Genomic DNA, 18,608 nt, shown 5'->3' on the forward strand with positions numbered 1-18,608 from the left:
GTGAACTAGTTAAATTTAGACTTAAATTAGGAAACAAAGATATTATGTATGTAGGAATACTTTTTGGCAACTAACCTTCTCCTAAATTGACCAGGGTTTCTAAGTCAAGTAGGGTATCCTAATATTTCTAGGACACTTAGGCCTATAAATACAAGCCTTATTCCATGAGAATTCTCTCATTGGTATTCTGTAGTCAAGTCTCTAGTTTGTTAGGGTTGATTGTCCAAAAAGCTAGGTTCGCTTGCATATATGATTTCTGTAAGCTTTATCTATTTAAGTAATTCGTGTGTTTATGTATATTGTGAACCCACTGAACCATCTACTAGCAAAGACAAAGGAAAAGCCAAACTTGTTTAAATTTTTAGTCAAATCAGTGAGTGGTTAAGAATTGCCATGTGTGTGAAATTGTTATGTTTTAAAGTTATGTTTTAAAGATAAGTTTTACGCGTGCTCCTATGTGAGCCTATGTTTCAAGATATGTTTTTAAGATACTACTTTATAAAATGTGTTTTTATGTACTTTGGTGTGAGCTCTCTAAAAAAGTGTTTTTTAAGCAAGCTCCCAACACGAGCTCCTTTGCGAGCTTATATGTTGGACATATTGGTATACCAAAGGATTGTGAGTGCTCACATTTAAGTTATGTGATTTTGGGCGTTGAGGCTTTGGGACATGTAGAGAGATAAGGGAATGTCAAGTTGTGCTCTATTCAACGGGACATGTTGGTGTACAAGAGAGTACATTGCTTTGTGTTGCACTTATGGGACATGTTAAGGACTCTTTGAGTTATTTTGAGACGTTATAAGGAGATCCACATAACCAACAGATTCTAATAAGGTAAGTGTGGGCGAGAACATGTTTTATGTTCCTCAACCATTCTGGTAAGACAAGTGTGTGAGCATGTTTCATGCTACTTTAAATTTTTTTTTCAAATAAGTATAAGCTAAGTTTTTAAGTATGATTTTTAGTAAGTATACGTGAAATTGTTTCCAAACTTAAATATTTTCTGACAAGTAGGATCTACGAATTGGGTTTCGTACTTTCACCACGAACCCAACATGAGACATGATTTTTAGACTAAGTCCTTTTTATTTTAAACTCTCTGTTTTAAGCATACTTCACTGATTCTTGATTATTTAATGACTTTGTAAGAACTCACCCATTCCTCTCTTACTTTACAAGTAGGTAGGTGGTGGATGGAGTGGCTAGGTAGATGACTTGGCGAAGCTCATACCAGAATAGATATCGACGAACTCGACAAAATATGCGATGAGGTTTTATTTATATGGGTTTAGACTTATTACGATTAAATTTAGTTAATGGAATAATTTCTTAAAAGCTTTAAGTTTATTTTTATTCTGCGAACCTAAAGTAAAACCCTTGTTATTAATCTCTTCTCAGCTTGAATAAACTTTGATGTTTCTTTAATTCTCCTCGCATGCTAACTGTAATTACCTTATGAACCCATTTTTTTTTATGTGCTCTCATGTCTTGTGATTTTATGTGAACATTGTGTGTTACTCTGATATGCGAACCTATATGCGAACTCTTACTTTTAATTTATACTATGAACTCATATGCTATCTTATTAGGCAGAAATATTTTGTGTGTTACATATGAACCTTGGTTGTTGTGTGAACCTTAAAAATAACTCACATGTTTTAATTTATATGATTAATTGTATTCCACTATTGTGTTGTAACTTAACACATTATTTATTGTAAGTAAGTGGTCTATTGGAGGTTTGGTTGAGAGTTAATGGAGAGTCACTTCAATGGCTAAAATAGCTTACCAGATTTGGGTCGAACCTACTCGATTGGGTTTGGGGTGTTACATTGGTTGGTATCAAAGCTAGTTTTCCAGATTAAGACTCGCAAGGCTAGTGTTCGTCGAGCCAGAGCTAGTCAGGGAAAGTTCACAAGGTCGTTTATGTGACAGGTGCGTTCGCCAGAGTAGCGAAGTGTGTCTGCTAGATTTGGTAAGGTAAGTTCGCTAAGTATTAGAAGTGCTATGCATGTTTGTGTGATTGTTTAAATTTGGGGTACGACTGGGAATAACATCGCATTGGTTCAACTGTATCTTCTGTAAGATTAGGCCTCGAATCATCCCTCTGTTGTTCGTCATTTCAGTAAGTAAGTTGTGTTTTGGCAAACTTTGTTCGCATGTAAGTTTGTCAAGTGCGAACTGTGTTCACAATTCTGTTTGTTAAATTTTGGATACCAAGTTACTTGTGTTAGTGTCTTACCTAAGTTAGTATCTCATGTACATTTAGAGTAGGCAAGAATGCCTCCTTGTAGAGTGAATGTGAACTGTGTGAATAAAGCTGCCAACCCCTCAGAAGATGACTGGACTTTAGTTACATAAAATTGACCTCACAGGGCAAATATCCTGGAAGAACGTATAGAGCCCTTAGTGCAAGCAATGATTGGGGCTTTTCAGCGAGTTGCCGATGCCAACACTGCACCTGTGAACCTTGGATTGCCACTGGAATGTCTACGAGCTCCATGTGGGAAGGAATTCGGTGGTGTTAAAGGATCTGATCCTACAAAAGCTGAGTATTGGCTTGAGGGTGTTGAGAAAATCCTTGAGCAAATAGCGTGTTCTGATGCTGAAAAGTTAAGATGCATTGTGTCTTTACTCACTGGCGAAGCCCATCGTTGGTGAAATATTGTAAAGTAAGGAATTGCTACGAGCCAGTTGACATGGAAGTTCTTCTTGGGAACTTTCAAGAAGAAGTTCATGGGTGAACAGTATTTGGAAACTCATAAGCATGAGTTTATCAATCTGGTACAATAAAAGCTTTTGGTGGCTGAGTATGAGACAGAATTTGTGTGACTAGGCCAATACGCAACAAAGATGGTTTCATAAGAGAAGGATCATTGTCAGAGGTTCTGTTTTGGTCTATATTGTGATATCCAACTATACTTGGTGACTTACAATACTACGAACTTCGATGACTAAGTTGACAAAGCCAAAGCCATTGAAGAAATTAAGGCTTCGAGAACCAAAGTAGGAACTAGAAAGTAAGTGTTTGGGTAAGTGTCCAAAAAGGATCGTGACTCACAAAATTTAGGTAGGAACATTAAAAGAATCTTCATTCAGATCATCTTTGACAGAGGAGCAACATGCAGGATAGGAAAGAGGATTCGTACAAGTTTGCAAGTTGGCCATTCTGTGAGCATTGTGAATGAGGACATATTGGGGAATATCGTAAGATGACTGAAGGTTGTTTCAAGTGTGGTTTTAAGGACCACTTGATTAGAGATTGTCCAGAACATCGGGAGGGTTCGCAAGCTCAGACTACAACCCCTATTCAAGTGCGAGCTGGTGCCCGTGGTCGAGGAAGAGGTAGAGGTGGAGAAACAAGGCAAGTTAGGCAACGAACATTAGCTCACACTGTTGGGACTCAAGATAAGACAGGAGCCCTCGCACGAGTCTATTCTGTGAGGAAACCCCATGAGCAAGGTGCCACTGATGTTATTACAAGTATCTTCACTCTACGAACTATTCTCTATTTTCTTTGATTGACTCTAGTTCCACACACTCGTATGTTTTAAACGAACTAGCTTATGAGTTGGGAATTCCAGTAGAAACCATAGATAAAGGTGTGATTGTCACTAGTTCATTTAGGGACAGTGTGTTGTTCAATAGAGTGTACCGTAGGTGTCCACTAAAAACTTAAGGTCAAGTCTTCAATACAAACATAATGGAATTACTATTCTATGGGTTCGACGTAATTTTGGGAATGGATTGGCTGATAGAGCATAAGGCCAATATCGAATTTGAGCTGAAGAAAGTTACCTTGCAAAGTAGTGAAGGCAAGAAAGTTGTTGTGGTTGGTGATGGAGCACAGTTTATGTCTAATGTAGTCTCGACGATAAAGTTAGAAAAGATGTTTAGGAAAGGCTATGAAGCCTATCTCGCTTTTGTGATGGGTTCACAGGATATGGAGAAAAGGGTTTACGAAATTTGAATTGTGCAAGACTTTCCTTATGTGTTTCCTGACAAACTACCTGGATTACCTCCAAACTATGAAGTGGAATTTTCCATTGAGTTGTATCCTGGAAGTTCGCCAGTTTTGATTATGTCGTATCGCATAGCACTCAAGGAGCTTAAGTAGTTAAAGATACAACTTCAGGAGCGTCTTGATAAAGGTTTCATTCAAAAAAGTATTTCACCTTGGGGTTCACTAGTGTTTTTTTGTGAAGAAGAAGGATAGTAACATGAGGATGTGCATCGACTACAAGCAGTTGAATAAATTGACTGTAAAAAACAGGTATCCATTACCAAGAACTAACGATCTGTTTGACTAGCTGCGAGGTGCCACAATGTTTTCAAAGATTGATCTATGATCTAGTTACTACCAACTCAAGGTGAAGGAGTCTAATATGTTGAAGACAGCATTCAGAACAAGGTATGGGCACTATGAGTTTCTAGTGATGCCCTTTGGGTTAGAAAATGCACCTGCTGCATTTATGGACCCAATGAACTGATTGTTCTATAACTACCTGGGTCATTATGTGTTTGTACTCATTAACGACATTTTGGTGTACTCACGAACTGAAGAAGAGCGCGACACTTATATGGTAATTGTGTAGCAAATTCTACGAGAGAATAATTTATTCACGAAGTTCAACAAGTGTGAGTTTTGGCTTAGAGAAGTGTATACTCTAAATTATATAGATTTTTTCTAGTAGTTTTTACCACCTTTTTACTTAAAAATAGTACTAATATTGAGTATTTATTAATTAATTAAGTGAATTTTGCTTATATTCCGACAGTAGACATGAATTTATAAAATATGCAAATTTGTGCTTTATTATGTTAATTTTGTCAATAAATTAAATTATTTCATGTTACTTATTAATGTGCTATATTTAATTATGCACTGGGACCATGAAGTTGATTTAATAAAGAGCTTATTATAATTTTTGCATGGACATAAGCAATTCTATCCTACTTGGATGGCAAAACCATGCAAATTGGGTCATGAAGATGTTGCTTTGACCCAGTGAAAAATTGTGCTACATGGTGGACAAGTCTGACTATTAAATGGGTCACAAAACCATTCAAACAAGGAGAAGAGAAGCCCAATCCGGAAAGGATATTTGGGCAGGAAAAACTCAGCTTTTGGGATAATTATTTGAAGGTCCCTACACTTGGAAAATAATTGAAAATCAACATACTATGTTAGTTCAAGAAACCATCCACCCTTTGCATGATTTAAGCATGAAATCATGCTTGAATCAAGTAACCAACTCATTCTCCTTTCCACATATTATGGCCAGACAAATGTGGGAGAAGTCTAAGGGATCTTTGATGCCATATTTAATAAACTCCTCCACCAACCTCAAGTATAAATACCCACTCCCATCTCACATTTCAAATATCTCTCATTCATCCTTCATATAACATTTTTCTTCTCTTCTCTCATTCCATCTCTTCATTCCCATGCAGAGCATCCCATATTTCCTTTCTTTCTTAGCCAGTAAAACCTTGAGGAGCTATTAACAAAGGAGCAACACGATGATAGAAGGAAACTTCTTCAATCAGAGTTCACAAGGCTGCTGATTCAAACAGAGTTTATTCTTTATTTACTTGTTACTTTGATTTTAATCATGTTTGCAATATTCTTTGTTATCTTGTCATCAACAATGGTAGCTTAAATCTATTTAGTTAGGATGATTACATCAATTCAATGAAATTTGATTAAATCATGTTTATAGTGTTTGTGCCTCAGTCATTCATGTTTTCAATTAAACTTAAGCATGTATTTCATTCATACGTGATTGAATGCATTGGAATTAGGTAAGTGATCCTAACCAGATGACGGCTAATGGACACAATAGTTGAAAAGTTCATGCTCAATTTAGATTATAACCTAACTAAATTAAAGGTTCATAATAACTTTAACGAGCTCTATTATCTTACATTTTTTTTAGGTTTATGTGATTAAATTGTTTCAAACCTAACCCATCCTTGTTACTTCACATGAATTCTAAAAAACCCTTAGTTTAATATGATTAGTAAAATACATGTTTTACTAAGTAAAAGATTTCGAAAGGACTTAATTTGGTTTCAAACTCATAAAAGATCGAGTTGCCATGGAATATTTTCTGAACACTATTAAACATGTGAAAAATGAATTAAGTTGAATGATGTAATTATTCTATCCTATTCATGTTATTGATTGTTGAAGTTTGTGTTGTTGCTGCTAAATTCATCTCATACATTTTAGTTAATTATCATACTTAGATTAGAACTGCATTAGGGATCATCTTGTATCTAGATAATTTAATTTAGTTTAATCATCCACCACTCGAAATATTGTGTTTTTATAACCAATTTGTAAAGCTTTAATTTTACAATTAATTGATTACTATACACAGTTCCTGTGGAGACGATAACTTTTTTTACTTACTTATTACTTGATAATGATTGTGTGCACTTGCACAAACCTACGCGTTTCAAGAAGTCATGTTTTTGGGGTACATAATTTCAGCTGAAGGGGTTTGTGTAGACCCAAAGAAGATTAAAGCCATTGTGGAGTGGAGATCATCAAGAAATGTTGTTAAAGTGTGAAGCTTTTCAGGGCTCTCAGGGTACGATCTTAGGTTTTTTGAGGGGTTTACCACTATTGCAGCACCCTTAACAAAGTTGCTCTAGAAAAAAGAAGAAGTTTGCGTGGACTGAAGAGAGACAACAGAGCTTCGAAAAGCTTAAAAAGATCCTTACCAAAGGACCTATGTTGATTCAACCAGAATTAGGGAAGGAGTTTGTGGTTTATAGCGACGCCTCTCATATGGGTTTGGGACGTGTGTTGATGTAGGAAAGAAATGCGATAGCTTATACTTTCAGGCAACTGAAGGTACATGAGCGTAACTACCAAACCAATGATTTGGAGTTAGCAGTAGTGGTGTTCACACCTAAGATTTGGTGACACTACTTGTATGGTGAGAAGTGTACCATCTACACAGATTACAAAAGTCTTAAGTATTTGCTCATGAAGAAGGTGTTAAATCTATGATAAAGAAGGTGGATAGAGTTGCTGAAGGATTACGACTTTGTGATAGAGTATCACCATGGAAAGGGAAATGTAGTATCAGATACACTAAGCAGAAAGTCTATAGGTAAGCTACGAGCTCTATTCACGTGACTAAGTGTGACTAGTGATGGAGGGTTGCTTGTGGAATTACAAAGTGAAACCAACATTGTCACAACAAATCAAGGATAAGCAAGTCTTAGATGAAGAGTTGAAAAAGAGGGCTCACCAAGTGGAGCAAGGAGTGCAAGTGGACTTCACACTAAATAGAGAAGGAGTACTCTATTTTTATGGAAGCCTGTATCTGCCTAGAGATGAGAAGCTTCAACAAATGATTCTTAGTGAAGCTCACAATAGCCCTTATGCAATGCACCCTGCTAGTAACAAAATGTATCGTGACCTCCATAAACTCTATGATGGTTGGGATTGAATCAAATTGTTACAGAGTTTGTGGCGAAGTGCATAACTTGTTAGAAGGTGAAAGTAGAGCACTATTATCCTTTAAGGCTACTTCAACCACTCAAAAGTCTAGAATGGAAGTGGGAAAAGATTACCATGGATATTGTGTCAGGTTTGCCGCTGACTATGATAAAGAAATATGTTCTTTGGGTGATTGTAGATTGTCTCACTAAGAGTTTGTATTTCTTAACTATTCGCACAAGCTATATTTTACAAACGCTCGTAGAGATCTATATGGATGAGATAGTTCAATTGCATGGCATACTAGTTTCCATAACTTCCAATCGAGATCCTTAATTCATTTCAAGATTTTGGAAGAGTTTGCAAGAAGCTTTGGGTTAGAAGCTTCAATTTAGTACTGCTTATCACCCTTAAACAAATGGCTAATCTAAAATAGTGATACAAGTGTTGCAAGACATGCTACGAAGCTGGGTTTAGGAGTTTGCAAGAAGTTGGGAACATTTTTTGACTTTCGTAGAGTTTGCCTATAACAACAGTTACCAAGCTAGTATTCAAATGTCAACCTTCAAAGCATTGTATGGAGGAGATATTGAACACCCTAGAATTAGATGAAAAGAGAATTATTAGACTTGAGTTAGTACACGAGACTAAAGGCAAGGTGAAGATGATATGTGAGAGGTTAAAAGTTGCTTCAGACAAATAGCGAGATGTTAAGCATCAAGGGGGCGGGCACGTGTTTCTCAAGCTATCTCCATGGAAGAAAGTTCTATGGTTTGGGCATAAAGGAAAGCTAAGTATGAGACTTATTGGTTCTTATGAGGTGCTGGAAAGAGTTGGTCCCATAGCATATTGCACTACTAAAAATTGATGTGGCAAATTAGGCTTTTCCAACGCACTTAAGTAACTTTTTCTCAAGCAAACTATAGTCTTTAGTATAATTTTTGTTTTATTTTTAGTTAATAAGTAAAAATGTCTCATTTTTGTCTATTTTTTTAACCCAAATTGGTAGATAGTCTCATTAGGAGGCCTAACTTGTGTTTGAGTGATGTAGGAAAATGTCGAATGTCAAAAATGAGCAAAAATGACACCTAGCGCAAAGGTATCGCAATATCCCAATTTTGGAATCATGATACTTCCAATAATATAGAAGAATGAAGACCTCCTTCAGTGGTCTCGTGTTATCTGCTTTGGGTATCGTGATATCCACCCTTTAAGAAGGACCTAAAGTTTCAGTACTGCTCATGATATCGCAATATCCTTTTCGGGGTATCGCGATATCACTTTTGCTAGAGGACAAACTTGGATAAAAAGGCTAGTATTTGTCTACTTGACCCGCCAATGCACAAGGCTCATGTAAGGGCATTTTTGGCAACAAAAAGTCTTTAAAATATACCTCAAAATAGCAAAAAATTGTTAAGAAGGAAAGACACACACATTAGTTTAGTTTTAGGTTTAGTTTTCTTTAGTTTTTCTCTATATTTTTCTAGGGTTTTTATTTTTCTTTTCTTCTATCTTAGATTAGAGTTTATTTTTCTGCATTTACTTCTTATTCTTGTTATTCTTAGTGTTAGTTAAGTTAGTTATTACTATAGCTAAGGTTTATTTACATTTCTAGTCCTTGTACATTGCTTTCAAAACTCTTTAAGCTTTAGTTTAATGTATTTCAGTTTATTTTTCTTTAAATCTGTTAAAGCTTGTTCCTTTTATGTTTCTTGCTTTAAATTTTATTTTTGAATGCTTTTGGTTTCATGCTATTTAAGTTTTCTTGCATAAAAATATCAATTTTTATATTTTTCTTAATCTTACTTTCATGGCTAATTATTTTCCACGTTTTTGTTTATTTCTTTTACTTTGAGCATAAGTAGCTATACCTTAAAGAAGTTTGGTTGATGGAGATGTGGGTAAACTAAAATCTTTGGGCTAAATCATAATAAATTGAGCTAAATCAAATAAAACTAAAAACTTAGGTAGTGATGCCCCTAAGGGAATATCAAGATAAAGTGAGACTGGAAGGTAATCTTATCATGCAACTGTTCATTAGTACTCGCCTCCATTGGGTACGATCCTCGGAGTACTCACCCACTCCATTGTAACTATATTACAACCTAACCCGTATACTTGCAGACAATCCTCTATATTTCATATCTTTTAGTTGCAGTATTCATACTCTGAACGTTAGTACGTTTAGAGACGGTCAACCAGCGAGCAAATTTTTGGCAAAGTATTTTCCCATAAGTAAAACCATGAAACTTTGTATGGATATTACGAATTTTCAGAAATTGGAAGGAGAATCATTATATGAGGCATGGGAGCACTTTAAGTTGATGTTACACAAGTGTCCATATCATGGTTTACAAGATTGGTTGCAACTTCAAGTCTTCTATAACGGACTTGACGAAAACTTACGCTCTAGTCTTGATGGAGCATCCGCGGTAGCATTCATGTCAAAGACCTATGCCAAGGCCTGTCAACTTATCAAAGACATGGCAATAAACTCTTATATGTGCCCGACTGAGTGGTTCACATATGGGGCCAAGCAATTGGCAATGAACTCTGTTGATAGCGAGGACAAGTATCAACATGCACTTGAAAGGTTAAATCAATTGGAGATGAATGCGGCCAAGGCACAAGTCCAAAACCAACCCACCCATTTTAATGCAGGACAATGATGAGGGCAACCCTATGGAGTTTAATTATATAGGGAATAAAGGATATAACTTCTACTCCAACACCTATAACCCAGGATGGTGTGATCATCCTAAACTTAAGTGAGGAGGGAATTTTAATAGCCCGTTTTTCAATGGTGTCAAAAATAATGGTTTTGAGGCCACAAATTCAATGATTGAGTTCAAAAATATTATTAATTAATATTTATGAGTCAAGTATAATATTATTGAAATTTTGATTAAATAAATTTTATTAATTGGTAGTATAGTTAAGTTCAAGCGGTTAATTCATAAGTCAAATGATTTTGGAAAATGAGGTATCGAGACCTCATTTTTATAAACTAGTTCTATAAATACTTTTATTAAATATTTATGGAGTTATTATATAGGTGTATTGAAATTTGGTTAAGAAATTTTAATGTTTGGATAGTTAATTAAGTGAAAATGATTAAATTGAAAAAGTTACAAAAGTTTATCTTTTTAGTTAAAGGCATTAAATAGCTATAGAAAAGTAAATTGATATACTTTAATGGTAAATATACCATATAAGGAAGTAGTGGACAACCATAGACATTAAATTGTTAATGGTTAATTAAGTTATTAATGGTAATATGGTAATTAGATAAAATAAATTAAAACATAATAAACCAAAGATGAAACAAACATCATCTTCAACATTTTGTTTTACCCTAAGCCGAAACACCATAGTCAAGGCAAGAAAAGCTCAAGTCAAAACATTTTCCTTTGCAAGGTAAGATATTTTGGCTCGTTTTTGATAATTTTTATGTTTTTGACCTCATATTAGCTTAATTTAGCTAGCCCGGAAGTCAATTTGCAAAACTGGTAAAAGTATAGGGACTTGCCATGAATGAATTTGAAGTGTTTTTTATTTTAATTAATAGGTTCTTAAAGTTGGTAATTGAATATAATTATTTTGCTAAGTGATTGTTGATAATTTTAATGTTTAGGGATTAAATTGTTGAAATAGTAAAATTCAATGTAAATTGTGTGAAATGAGGAAAAATATGCTATTATAAGACTAAGGGAAAATCAGCTAGCATGAATTTTAATTAAAAGTGGTAAAATTGCAAGTTTTGGATTTAGGGATTAAATTGCATAAAAGGAAAAATATTGGGGGTAATTTTATAAATTTCCCATTAATAAGGGTTATAAGTTGAATTAATTATATTAAGTTATTTGAATGGTTTAATTGAATGAAAATTATTATTTAGATCAAGAAATGAACCCAAAGGATCTGAGGAAAAACTAAAGTGTCGGATTAGTCATCGACTTCATTTTTACAACTGTTTTTGTCGAGGTAAATTCGTATAATGGTAAACTGGTTAATTTCTATTTTGGATGAATTATTAATTAAGGTTATGCTTTGTTTAAATTTTATTGAATATAAAATGTTAACTAGTAATTCGGAGTAAATCGTAATGTTTATTCAATTGATGCATATTTATGAAGAATGTGGAAATTTATGGATGTATGTATTAGAAATGATATAATGGAAAGAAGTTAAAGGATGGATATGGAAAATGTCTTGTTTGAAAATTATGAATACTTAGGATACAAATGACATTCCATTAGGGATTATACGGCTTTGGGGGTTGGTCTTGGATGTCTTACTGATGGCTGAGGTCCTATATTTCTTGTGGATTCTCCACAGCTCATGTGAGCAGCATTGTGTAGCTAACATCCCGACCCAAAGCTCATGTGAGTAGGCCCATTTCACAGATCGTGTGAGTATTATAGAGACGATTACAATTACATGAAAATGCAGACTTTGTGTGAGCATTTCCCGAGTATTTGATGTTATGCTATTTGGTTCAATGGACAATTAAGGTTTAAAATGAAAAGGTACGTATATGAAATGAGCTATGTTATTGGGAATATGGAATGGAAAATGTAATGTGTGTAATCGGATTGTAGATGTAATAAATGGATTATGTGAATTATATATTGAAATCCTTTTCATGATATGTGTCATGTTTTATTTGTTGATATGTTCTTAAATGTATTTACTAACCATGTGAAGTGTTGTGGATAGGAAAGAAAAATATCTATATGATCTAATGAGCAATGTTTGAATGGTTTAATTATTTTATTTTCGGTAAGTTTAAGTTTTCTTTATACGAGCTTACTAAGCACTAGTTGCTTATATAGTTGTTTTTCATTGTTTTGTAGATTATTTGAAGCTCAATTGGCTGGAATCGTGTCGGAGCATGATCACACTATCCAATCATCATTTTGGTAGATTTTGGTTCTTTTGATATAAGGTTATAAATGGCATGTAATATGGCTTGATTGTTAATTTGGCAATTTGATATGTTTGAGTGGTGCCAAGCTTCTGTATGCCTTAATGTTTTTAATTGATGTTTTGTAAATAATGGTGTAAATAGGTGTGGTCTTGAACACTTATGCATGTCTATGTGATGATAGGTAAATCATGGTTGAATGATATGTACGTTTGAAATGGTTTTGGTATGTTTGATTTATATAGAACGAATGATCTTGAGATGTTGAATGGGATTAAAATTGATATGTTAATTTTGATACCTTTTTTGGCATATTGGTTAGGTCTTATACGATGGTTGATTTGGTATGTTTTGGAGTGTGTTTGAATGTGTTTTGGTCATATGAATGCATAAGGGAATGGTGTGTCTCGATGTGCAAGAATTGGTGCGTAAATTGGCTTGTTTTAAGGGAAACTTATGAAGCACACAGCCAGGGACACGTGTGTGCCACACACGGTCACCCCACACGGCCATGTGTCAATATTATTTTAGGTGTAGGTTTTACACAATCTGGCACACGGCCTGCGACATGACCGTGTGATCATATCGAATACTCACACAAACAAACACACAGGCTGGGACACAGCCATGTGTCCCATGCTTCCAATACTCACATGGTCTGGGCAATGTCACATGGGCTGGCCATATGGCTGTGTGACTCTTGTTTTCAAATTTTTTTCAACATTTCTTGATTTGTTTCAAATTGGTCCTTATATGTTCCCCACTTATTTTTATGACCTTTTAAGCTTGAATTAAGGTCAGTAACCATGTTTATGCCATGAATAAATATTAGTTTGAATATTATTATTTAAATTGATTAATTATTTCTAAAGGTCATTATTAATTATGATTTGATTGGTAATGCTCTTTAACCCAAATATGGCAATAGAGATGGGTTAGGCTGTTATAGGAACCAAGTAGGACCATCAAACCAATGGAACCAAAACCGTAACCCTCTCAAACCCAACGCACCAACCTCCACTACCTTTTAAAGCACCCCTAGATTAAGAGAGAAAACCAACCTATAGTAGTGACCTTCCATTGTCGATTAGGGTGAGTAAAGTAAATGAAGGTTTGCATGTAGTGAAAAATGATGTGCGAAAAATCTGTGGTAAATTAGACCAAGTTTTGCAATTGTTGCAAAAAATTTAGCCTCTAGTATACCCAGTAATACCAAACCTAATCCGAAGAGGGAAGGAAAGGAGCACGCCAAGGTGATCACCTTTTGATCTGAAGTGTGGTTGAGGAACCTATCTGACCAATTTGTAGGGAGAAGGAAGTGAGTGAGAAGGATGAGAGCACCCACACTTCTAGTGTTAGAGATAGGGTGCTAGATAAGGAGAGATCAAAGAGTGAACCCACCACTACCACCAAGCCCGAGGCCCTTACCCTTTTTAAGTCATCTAGAAGAGAAGAAGAAGTAGGATAACGAGGAGTTTTTAGACTTCCTAAATTTGTTTAAAGCCTTAAATGTGAACCTCCTATTGTTAGAAATCCTTGATAAAATGCCCAAATATGTTAAATTCCTTGAGGATAATATGTCTCGTAGGAGAAAAATAGGGAGAGGAGAGGAAATTGCACTTAATGAGAAATGTAGCACAATAGTGTCTAAGAGAGTTCCTCCTAAACTAAAGGATCCCAATAGCTTTACCATCCAAATTGAGATAGGTGAAGTGAGTATCGGGAAGGCCCTGTTGAGGTGCCAGTATTAACCTCATGCCATTGTCAATTTATAGGAGGGTAGGTTTGGAGAGCTTAAAAAAATGACAGTCACCTTACAATCAGCTAACTGATCTTTGTTACGTCCCAACAGAGTCCTTGAAGATGTGTTAGTGAGGGTTAGGCAATTCATTTTTCCCGTTGAATTTATCTTGCTTGACTTTGAGGAGGATCTCCCAATTCCTATACCCTTAGGGAGACCTTTCTTAGCCATGTCTAAAGCTACCATTGACGTAGGACGGGGTGAATTGACCATGAACATCGAGGGAGAAACAGAAGTTTTAAAATGCATCAAGCTCGAGTCTAAGTATAAAAAGGTTTTACCATCACAAAAGCATAAGTGCCAAGTAATTTAGATGAGAACTTATCATGCTAACAAATTTGTAAACTTCATAGAATGGTATAACTTTAGTGTGCCACGCAAGAAAGTCAGGAAACGAACGAGGATAAGAAAGAAGATACGATTCCCAAGAGGCCTTAGTCGTGTGCTGAACAAAAGACATGTTCAAATGTCGAGAACACCAATGAAACATCATTTTAGTGGTGTGACTGATCGCCCGAAGTTGGATTTTTAACTTGCCACCTATGGCAAATGAACTGAGAATTTGTAAATATTTGAATTATTGAGCATGGATTCCATGTATTTCCCGCATTTATATTAGGATTTTAATTTGTGTTGATTTAATTTTGGACTTGGCAGTTGGATTTTTGAGGATTAACATGAAAATTGATGATTTTGTAGTGTTTTGGGGATAAATTCAGTGAAATTGCGATACCAAAAAGGGGATATCGCGATTTCATGGAAAGATTTGAGAGGGACCAAAAATCTTTTGGGTATCATGATATCGAGTCTTTGATATCATGATACCCTTGGAATTTTAAAGGCAATTTTTTTTTTATTTCAAACAGTGGCATCGTGTTACCTCAGACAAACTCGGATGAAAGGAGTCCAAAAACAAGGGATATCGTTATCTCCAACCCTGGGTATTGCAATATCCAAGTCGGGTCAGGCGATGCCTGATTTTAGGTATGGGGATCCATGTGTTTGGGAGGCTTAAAAAAGCCTTCACACACCTCAAAACCCATTCATCTCATTTTTCCCAAAAGCATTCACCTTAAATCCCTAAAAACTCACTCCTCTATTTTTCCCTCAATCTCTATTTCAAATCTTTCCAAATTTCTTTGAAATCATTCTTCCTTTTGCTTTATTTTTCTTGTTTATTTCTTCTCTTGTAGGTTTTACATTTTTTCGTTGGGAAACACAAACCTCTACCGATTCTATCAACGCACCGATAACATGGTTTAAGTTTCTCATTTCTCTTTTGCTTTACATTTTATATTATTGCTTTTGTTATTATTTTTGCCGCTTTATTAGAGTTTTAGTGTTGATTGGTTGTGAATACGGGTTTAACCCTTACATTATAATTAGATTGTTTAAGAATTGATAAACATGCCAAACCACCTCCATCACCGGAGTATGTCCATGATAAATTTACATTAAAAGAGATCGAAGCCTTTTTCTCAAACAGTCAAGGATGAACCTTTATCCTTGATAGGGCTTTGACCTTCCAGCTTCATATTGTGTGGAAGTTTGAGACTTGGTACGCTTTCATTGTTGGATGAACCTTATTATGTGCCAACTACACCAGCCGTAATTCCAGTAGTTTAGAGCTTTACTCCAACTTGAGATTTTCGAAAAAAAAATTAAGGCGTATGTTTGCCATTAAAAAGTTGATATATCCCCTAAAGCTATTAGTGAATATTATGGCGCCCCCTATTATGAAAATGATGATTTACACGCCATGGATCAAAATAATTTAAAAAATGTTGATCTGGATACCATTTTACTATTTTTGATTAAAAGGAGGGGAGAATAGAGACAAGAGGGGTATAACAATTACCCCTTATCTTTTAAGCAGGCCATAATGTTTCCCATTGCTAAAATATGGATACAATTCATTTTCACTCGCATCTCACCATTACTCAACACTAATATGGTAAATAGTTTTTGAGTTGTTTTGCTATATTATATCTTGAAGTGTAAACGAGTAGCCTCGGGAAGTGGGTCAACAAAGATATCTGAAAATGTTTATATGGAATCAAGGTTGGGATTTATTTTCCTCACCTAATTGTTGATTTGTGCCACCATGCTAGAGTGGTGATGAGGACTAAAGAACAATTTCATCGTCCTACCACTAGCATTATTGGAGACACCCTCATGCACCAATTCCAAGAACTTCATAAAAAACAGATACAAGAATGGAATCAACGGAGAAAACATAAAATGGAAATACCTCTTGCCCCACCAATGAAATCTAAAAAGGTGAAGGCGAAGAAGACCGATGAGCCTACACAATAGGAGCGTAGGTTAGGCCGTAACGTGAGCTACAACGTAAGGCTCCTGAAGTCCATGAAAATAGGCATGGACATGTTTGTGAAGAGCCAAGGGAGACAAAGTATGGAATGGCCCGAATGGTTGAGTGACTCGTCCGAGGGAAATGAAGATGCGACAGAGCAACATGAGGAGAAAGATGAATAAATAGATGATGAGGCCACGAAGGGTGTCGACTACACATCCTATCAGGGAAACTTCGAGAGTGTCTTTGCGTTTGCAAGGAAACCAAGAGGGGGGCCCGTCTTTCAAGAGCCTAGTGATGCCACCGTGGAGGCCCACTGTAAGAGGAAAAGGGAAAGGAATCGCAGGACCAAGGGAAAGTCTCGAGGATGATTCGGATTAGTTACATGCTTTCGCATTTTAATTTTATGCGGCATGCAAACTATTAAACACTTTTGACTTTTGTTGTTGGATGTTATTATTTTGTGTTTGGTATTGTTTGTTTTTATTGTTTTTCTTTTTTTGTTTTCTTATATGCAACGAGTAACCTAAAAGACTACACTACATTTAGAGCTTCAACGAGGAGGTGGATGCCCGAGCTAATCCGATGCCTAGTTCTAGGGAAGTCCGATAACCTCCTATCCTTCTTTTGAACACATTGCGAATAATGTGTAGTCTAAGTGTAGGGGTGCACATAAGTTTGATGTGTGTTTATGTTTCATTCTTTTTATGTTTATTTGTGTGTTTATTTAGTTTTTATGCATTTTTCAAAACAATTCAAAAATAAAAAATAAAAAATTCTTGTTTTCATTTTTTGTTTTTGCATGGTGCTTGGACTATAAGTAGGTAATAAGTTAGTAGTTCTACACATTAAATGAGTATATAGAATTGCCAAACTTGTACTTTTTGAATGATACTATATAATTTCTTACTCTTAATTGTAGATTAATTAGTTCATTTAGTTAATAGGTATAATAGACTAGAGGCAATAACCGAAATGAAAATGTATAAAATGTACTATAGGACGAATAAAATATGCGGATCCTTGTAGATAAAAAATTTGAATTGCTAATTGTTTGTTTAAATAGATGTATGCTTAATAGAATTGTTTCTAGGTGATTAATTCGGAAAGGACCTTAGGCATTGTTTGTATAGCCTTGAGCCTAAAGGATCAACCTTAAAATGCTACATTATCCCTAGTTCTCGATTTTGAGCCTTATAGTGCTCTTCTTAATGAGCCTCTATGTTTGAAACCTTAAGCCAAAATTGAGTTCGAAACTCAGCCCTTAATAGTCTTTGAACTTTGAATGCACTATTGAATGGACGTCAAGCCATGGACATAAGGGTTAGGTAGGAACATTATGGAGGCTTCTTACAAAAGTGTACTTGAGTGATTAGTGAAGAGAGATTGATTAGCTCATAATTGATTCTTGCTAGAAATTGTGCATGAAAAGAAAAGAAAATATGAAAGAAAGAATAGTGAGGATCAAAGCATTATGAGAGAAAAGAACAAACAAATGAAAAAAATACTCAAAAAAAAAAAAAGAAAAAGAAAAGAGCATAAAATAGTCTCGAAATCATAGTGCCCAAAAACAAGTTAATATCAACCACCCTCTTCCATATTTTTGGAGAAATAAGAAAGGTGAGAGAAGGAGAAATAAGGCGATGAGATGAAACGATCATATTTAGAGGGAATTGAGAACAATGTCGTGTGCAATACTATTTATAGTCCTTGAATCTGTAACACCCCGAACCCGAGACCATCGCCGGTGTCGGACACGAGGGGTTAGCAAGCCAAGTTCACTTGTTTTGCCCATCCATTGGACATTTCCAGTCAGGCTGGAAAAACTGCGTCACTGTCGCCTTAAAAATCATATCTCGAGTTTCAAAACTCGGAAACTGGTTTCGTAAATTTTCCCTGAATTTAGACTCATATATCCATCCATGGATTTATTTCTAGAATTTTTGGTCGGGCCAATTGGTACAGTTTATTAGTTAAAGTCACCCATGTTACAGGGATCGACTGCTCTGACCTTCGCGCGGTATAACTTGAATATCTCTCTGTACAGGGCTTTAATGCTGGTGCCATTTGCTTCTAATGAAACTAGACTCAAAATGGAATCTGTACA

The 18,608-nt window shown here is 35.5% G+C and overlaps 1 protein-coding gene and 1 non-coding gene across 2 annotated transcripts; one reads left to right on the forward strand and one right to left on the reverse strand.

The window, feature by feature from the left end:
- Positions 1-3,212: 3,212 nt before the first annotated feature.
- LOC128282087 (uncharacterized) lies at positions 3,213-4,490 on the forward strand. Its single transcript, XM_053020285.1, has 4 exons — positions 3,213-3,483; positions 3,759-3,955; positions 4,206-4,273; positions 4,355-4,490. Exons 1-4 carry the CDS (start codon positions 3,213-3,215, stop codon positions 4,488-4,490), a joined length of 672 nt encoding a protein of 223 aa, XP_052876245.1.
- Positions 4,491-9,705: 5,215 nt separating this feature from the next.
- LOC128283324 (small nucleolar RNA R71) lies at positions 9,706-9,812 on the reverse strand. Its single transcript, XR_008273666.1, has one exon. It is a non-coding gene; the product is annotated as a small nucleolar RNA R71 (small nucleolar RNA).
- Positions 9,813-18,608: the final 8,796 nt, after the last annotated feature.

The sequence above is a fragment of the Gossypium arboreum genome, chromosome 10, assembly GCF_025698485.1.
Source record: "Gossypium arboreum isolate Shixiya-1 chromosome 10, ASM2569848v2, whole genome shotgun sequence".
NCBI lineage: Eukaryota > Viridiplantae > Streptophyta > Magnoliopsida > Malvales > Malvaceae > Gossypium > Gossypium arboreum.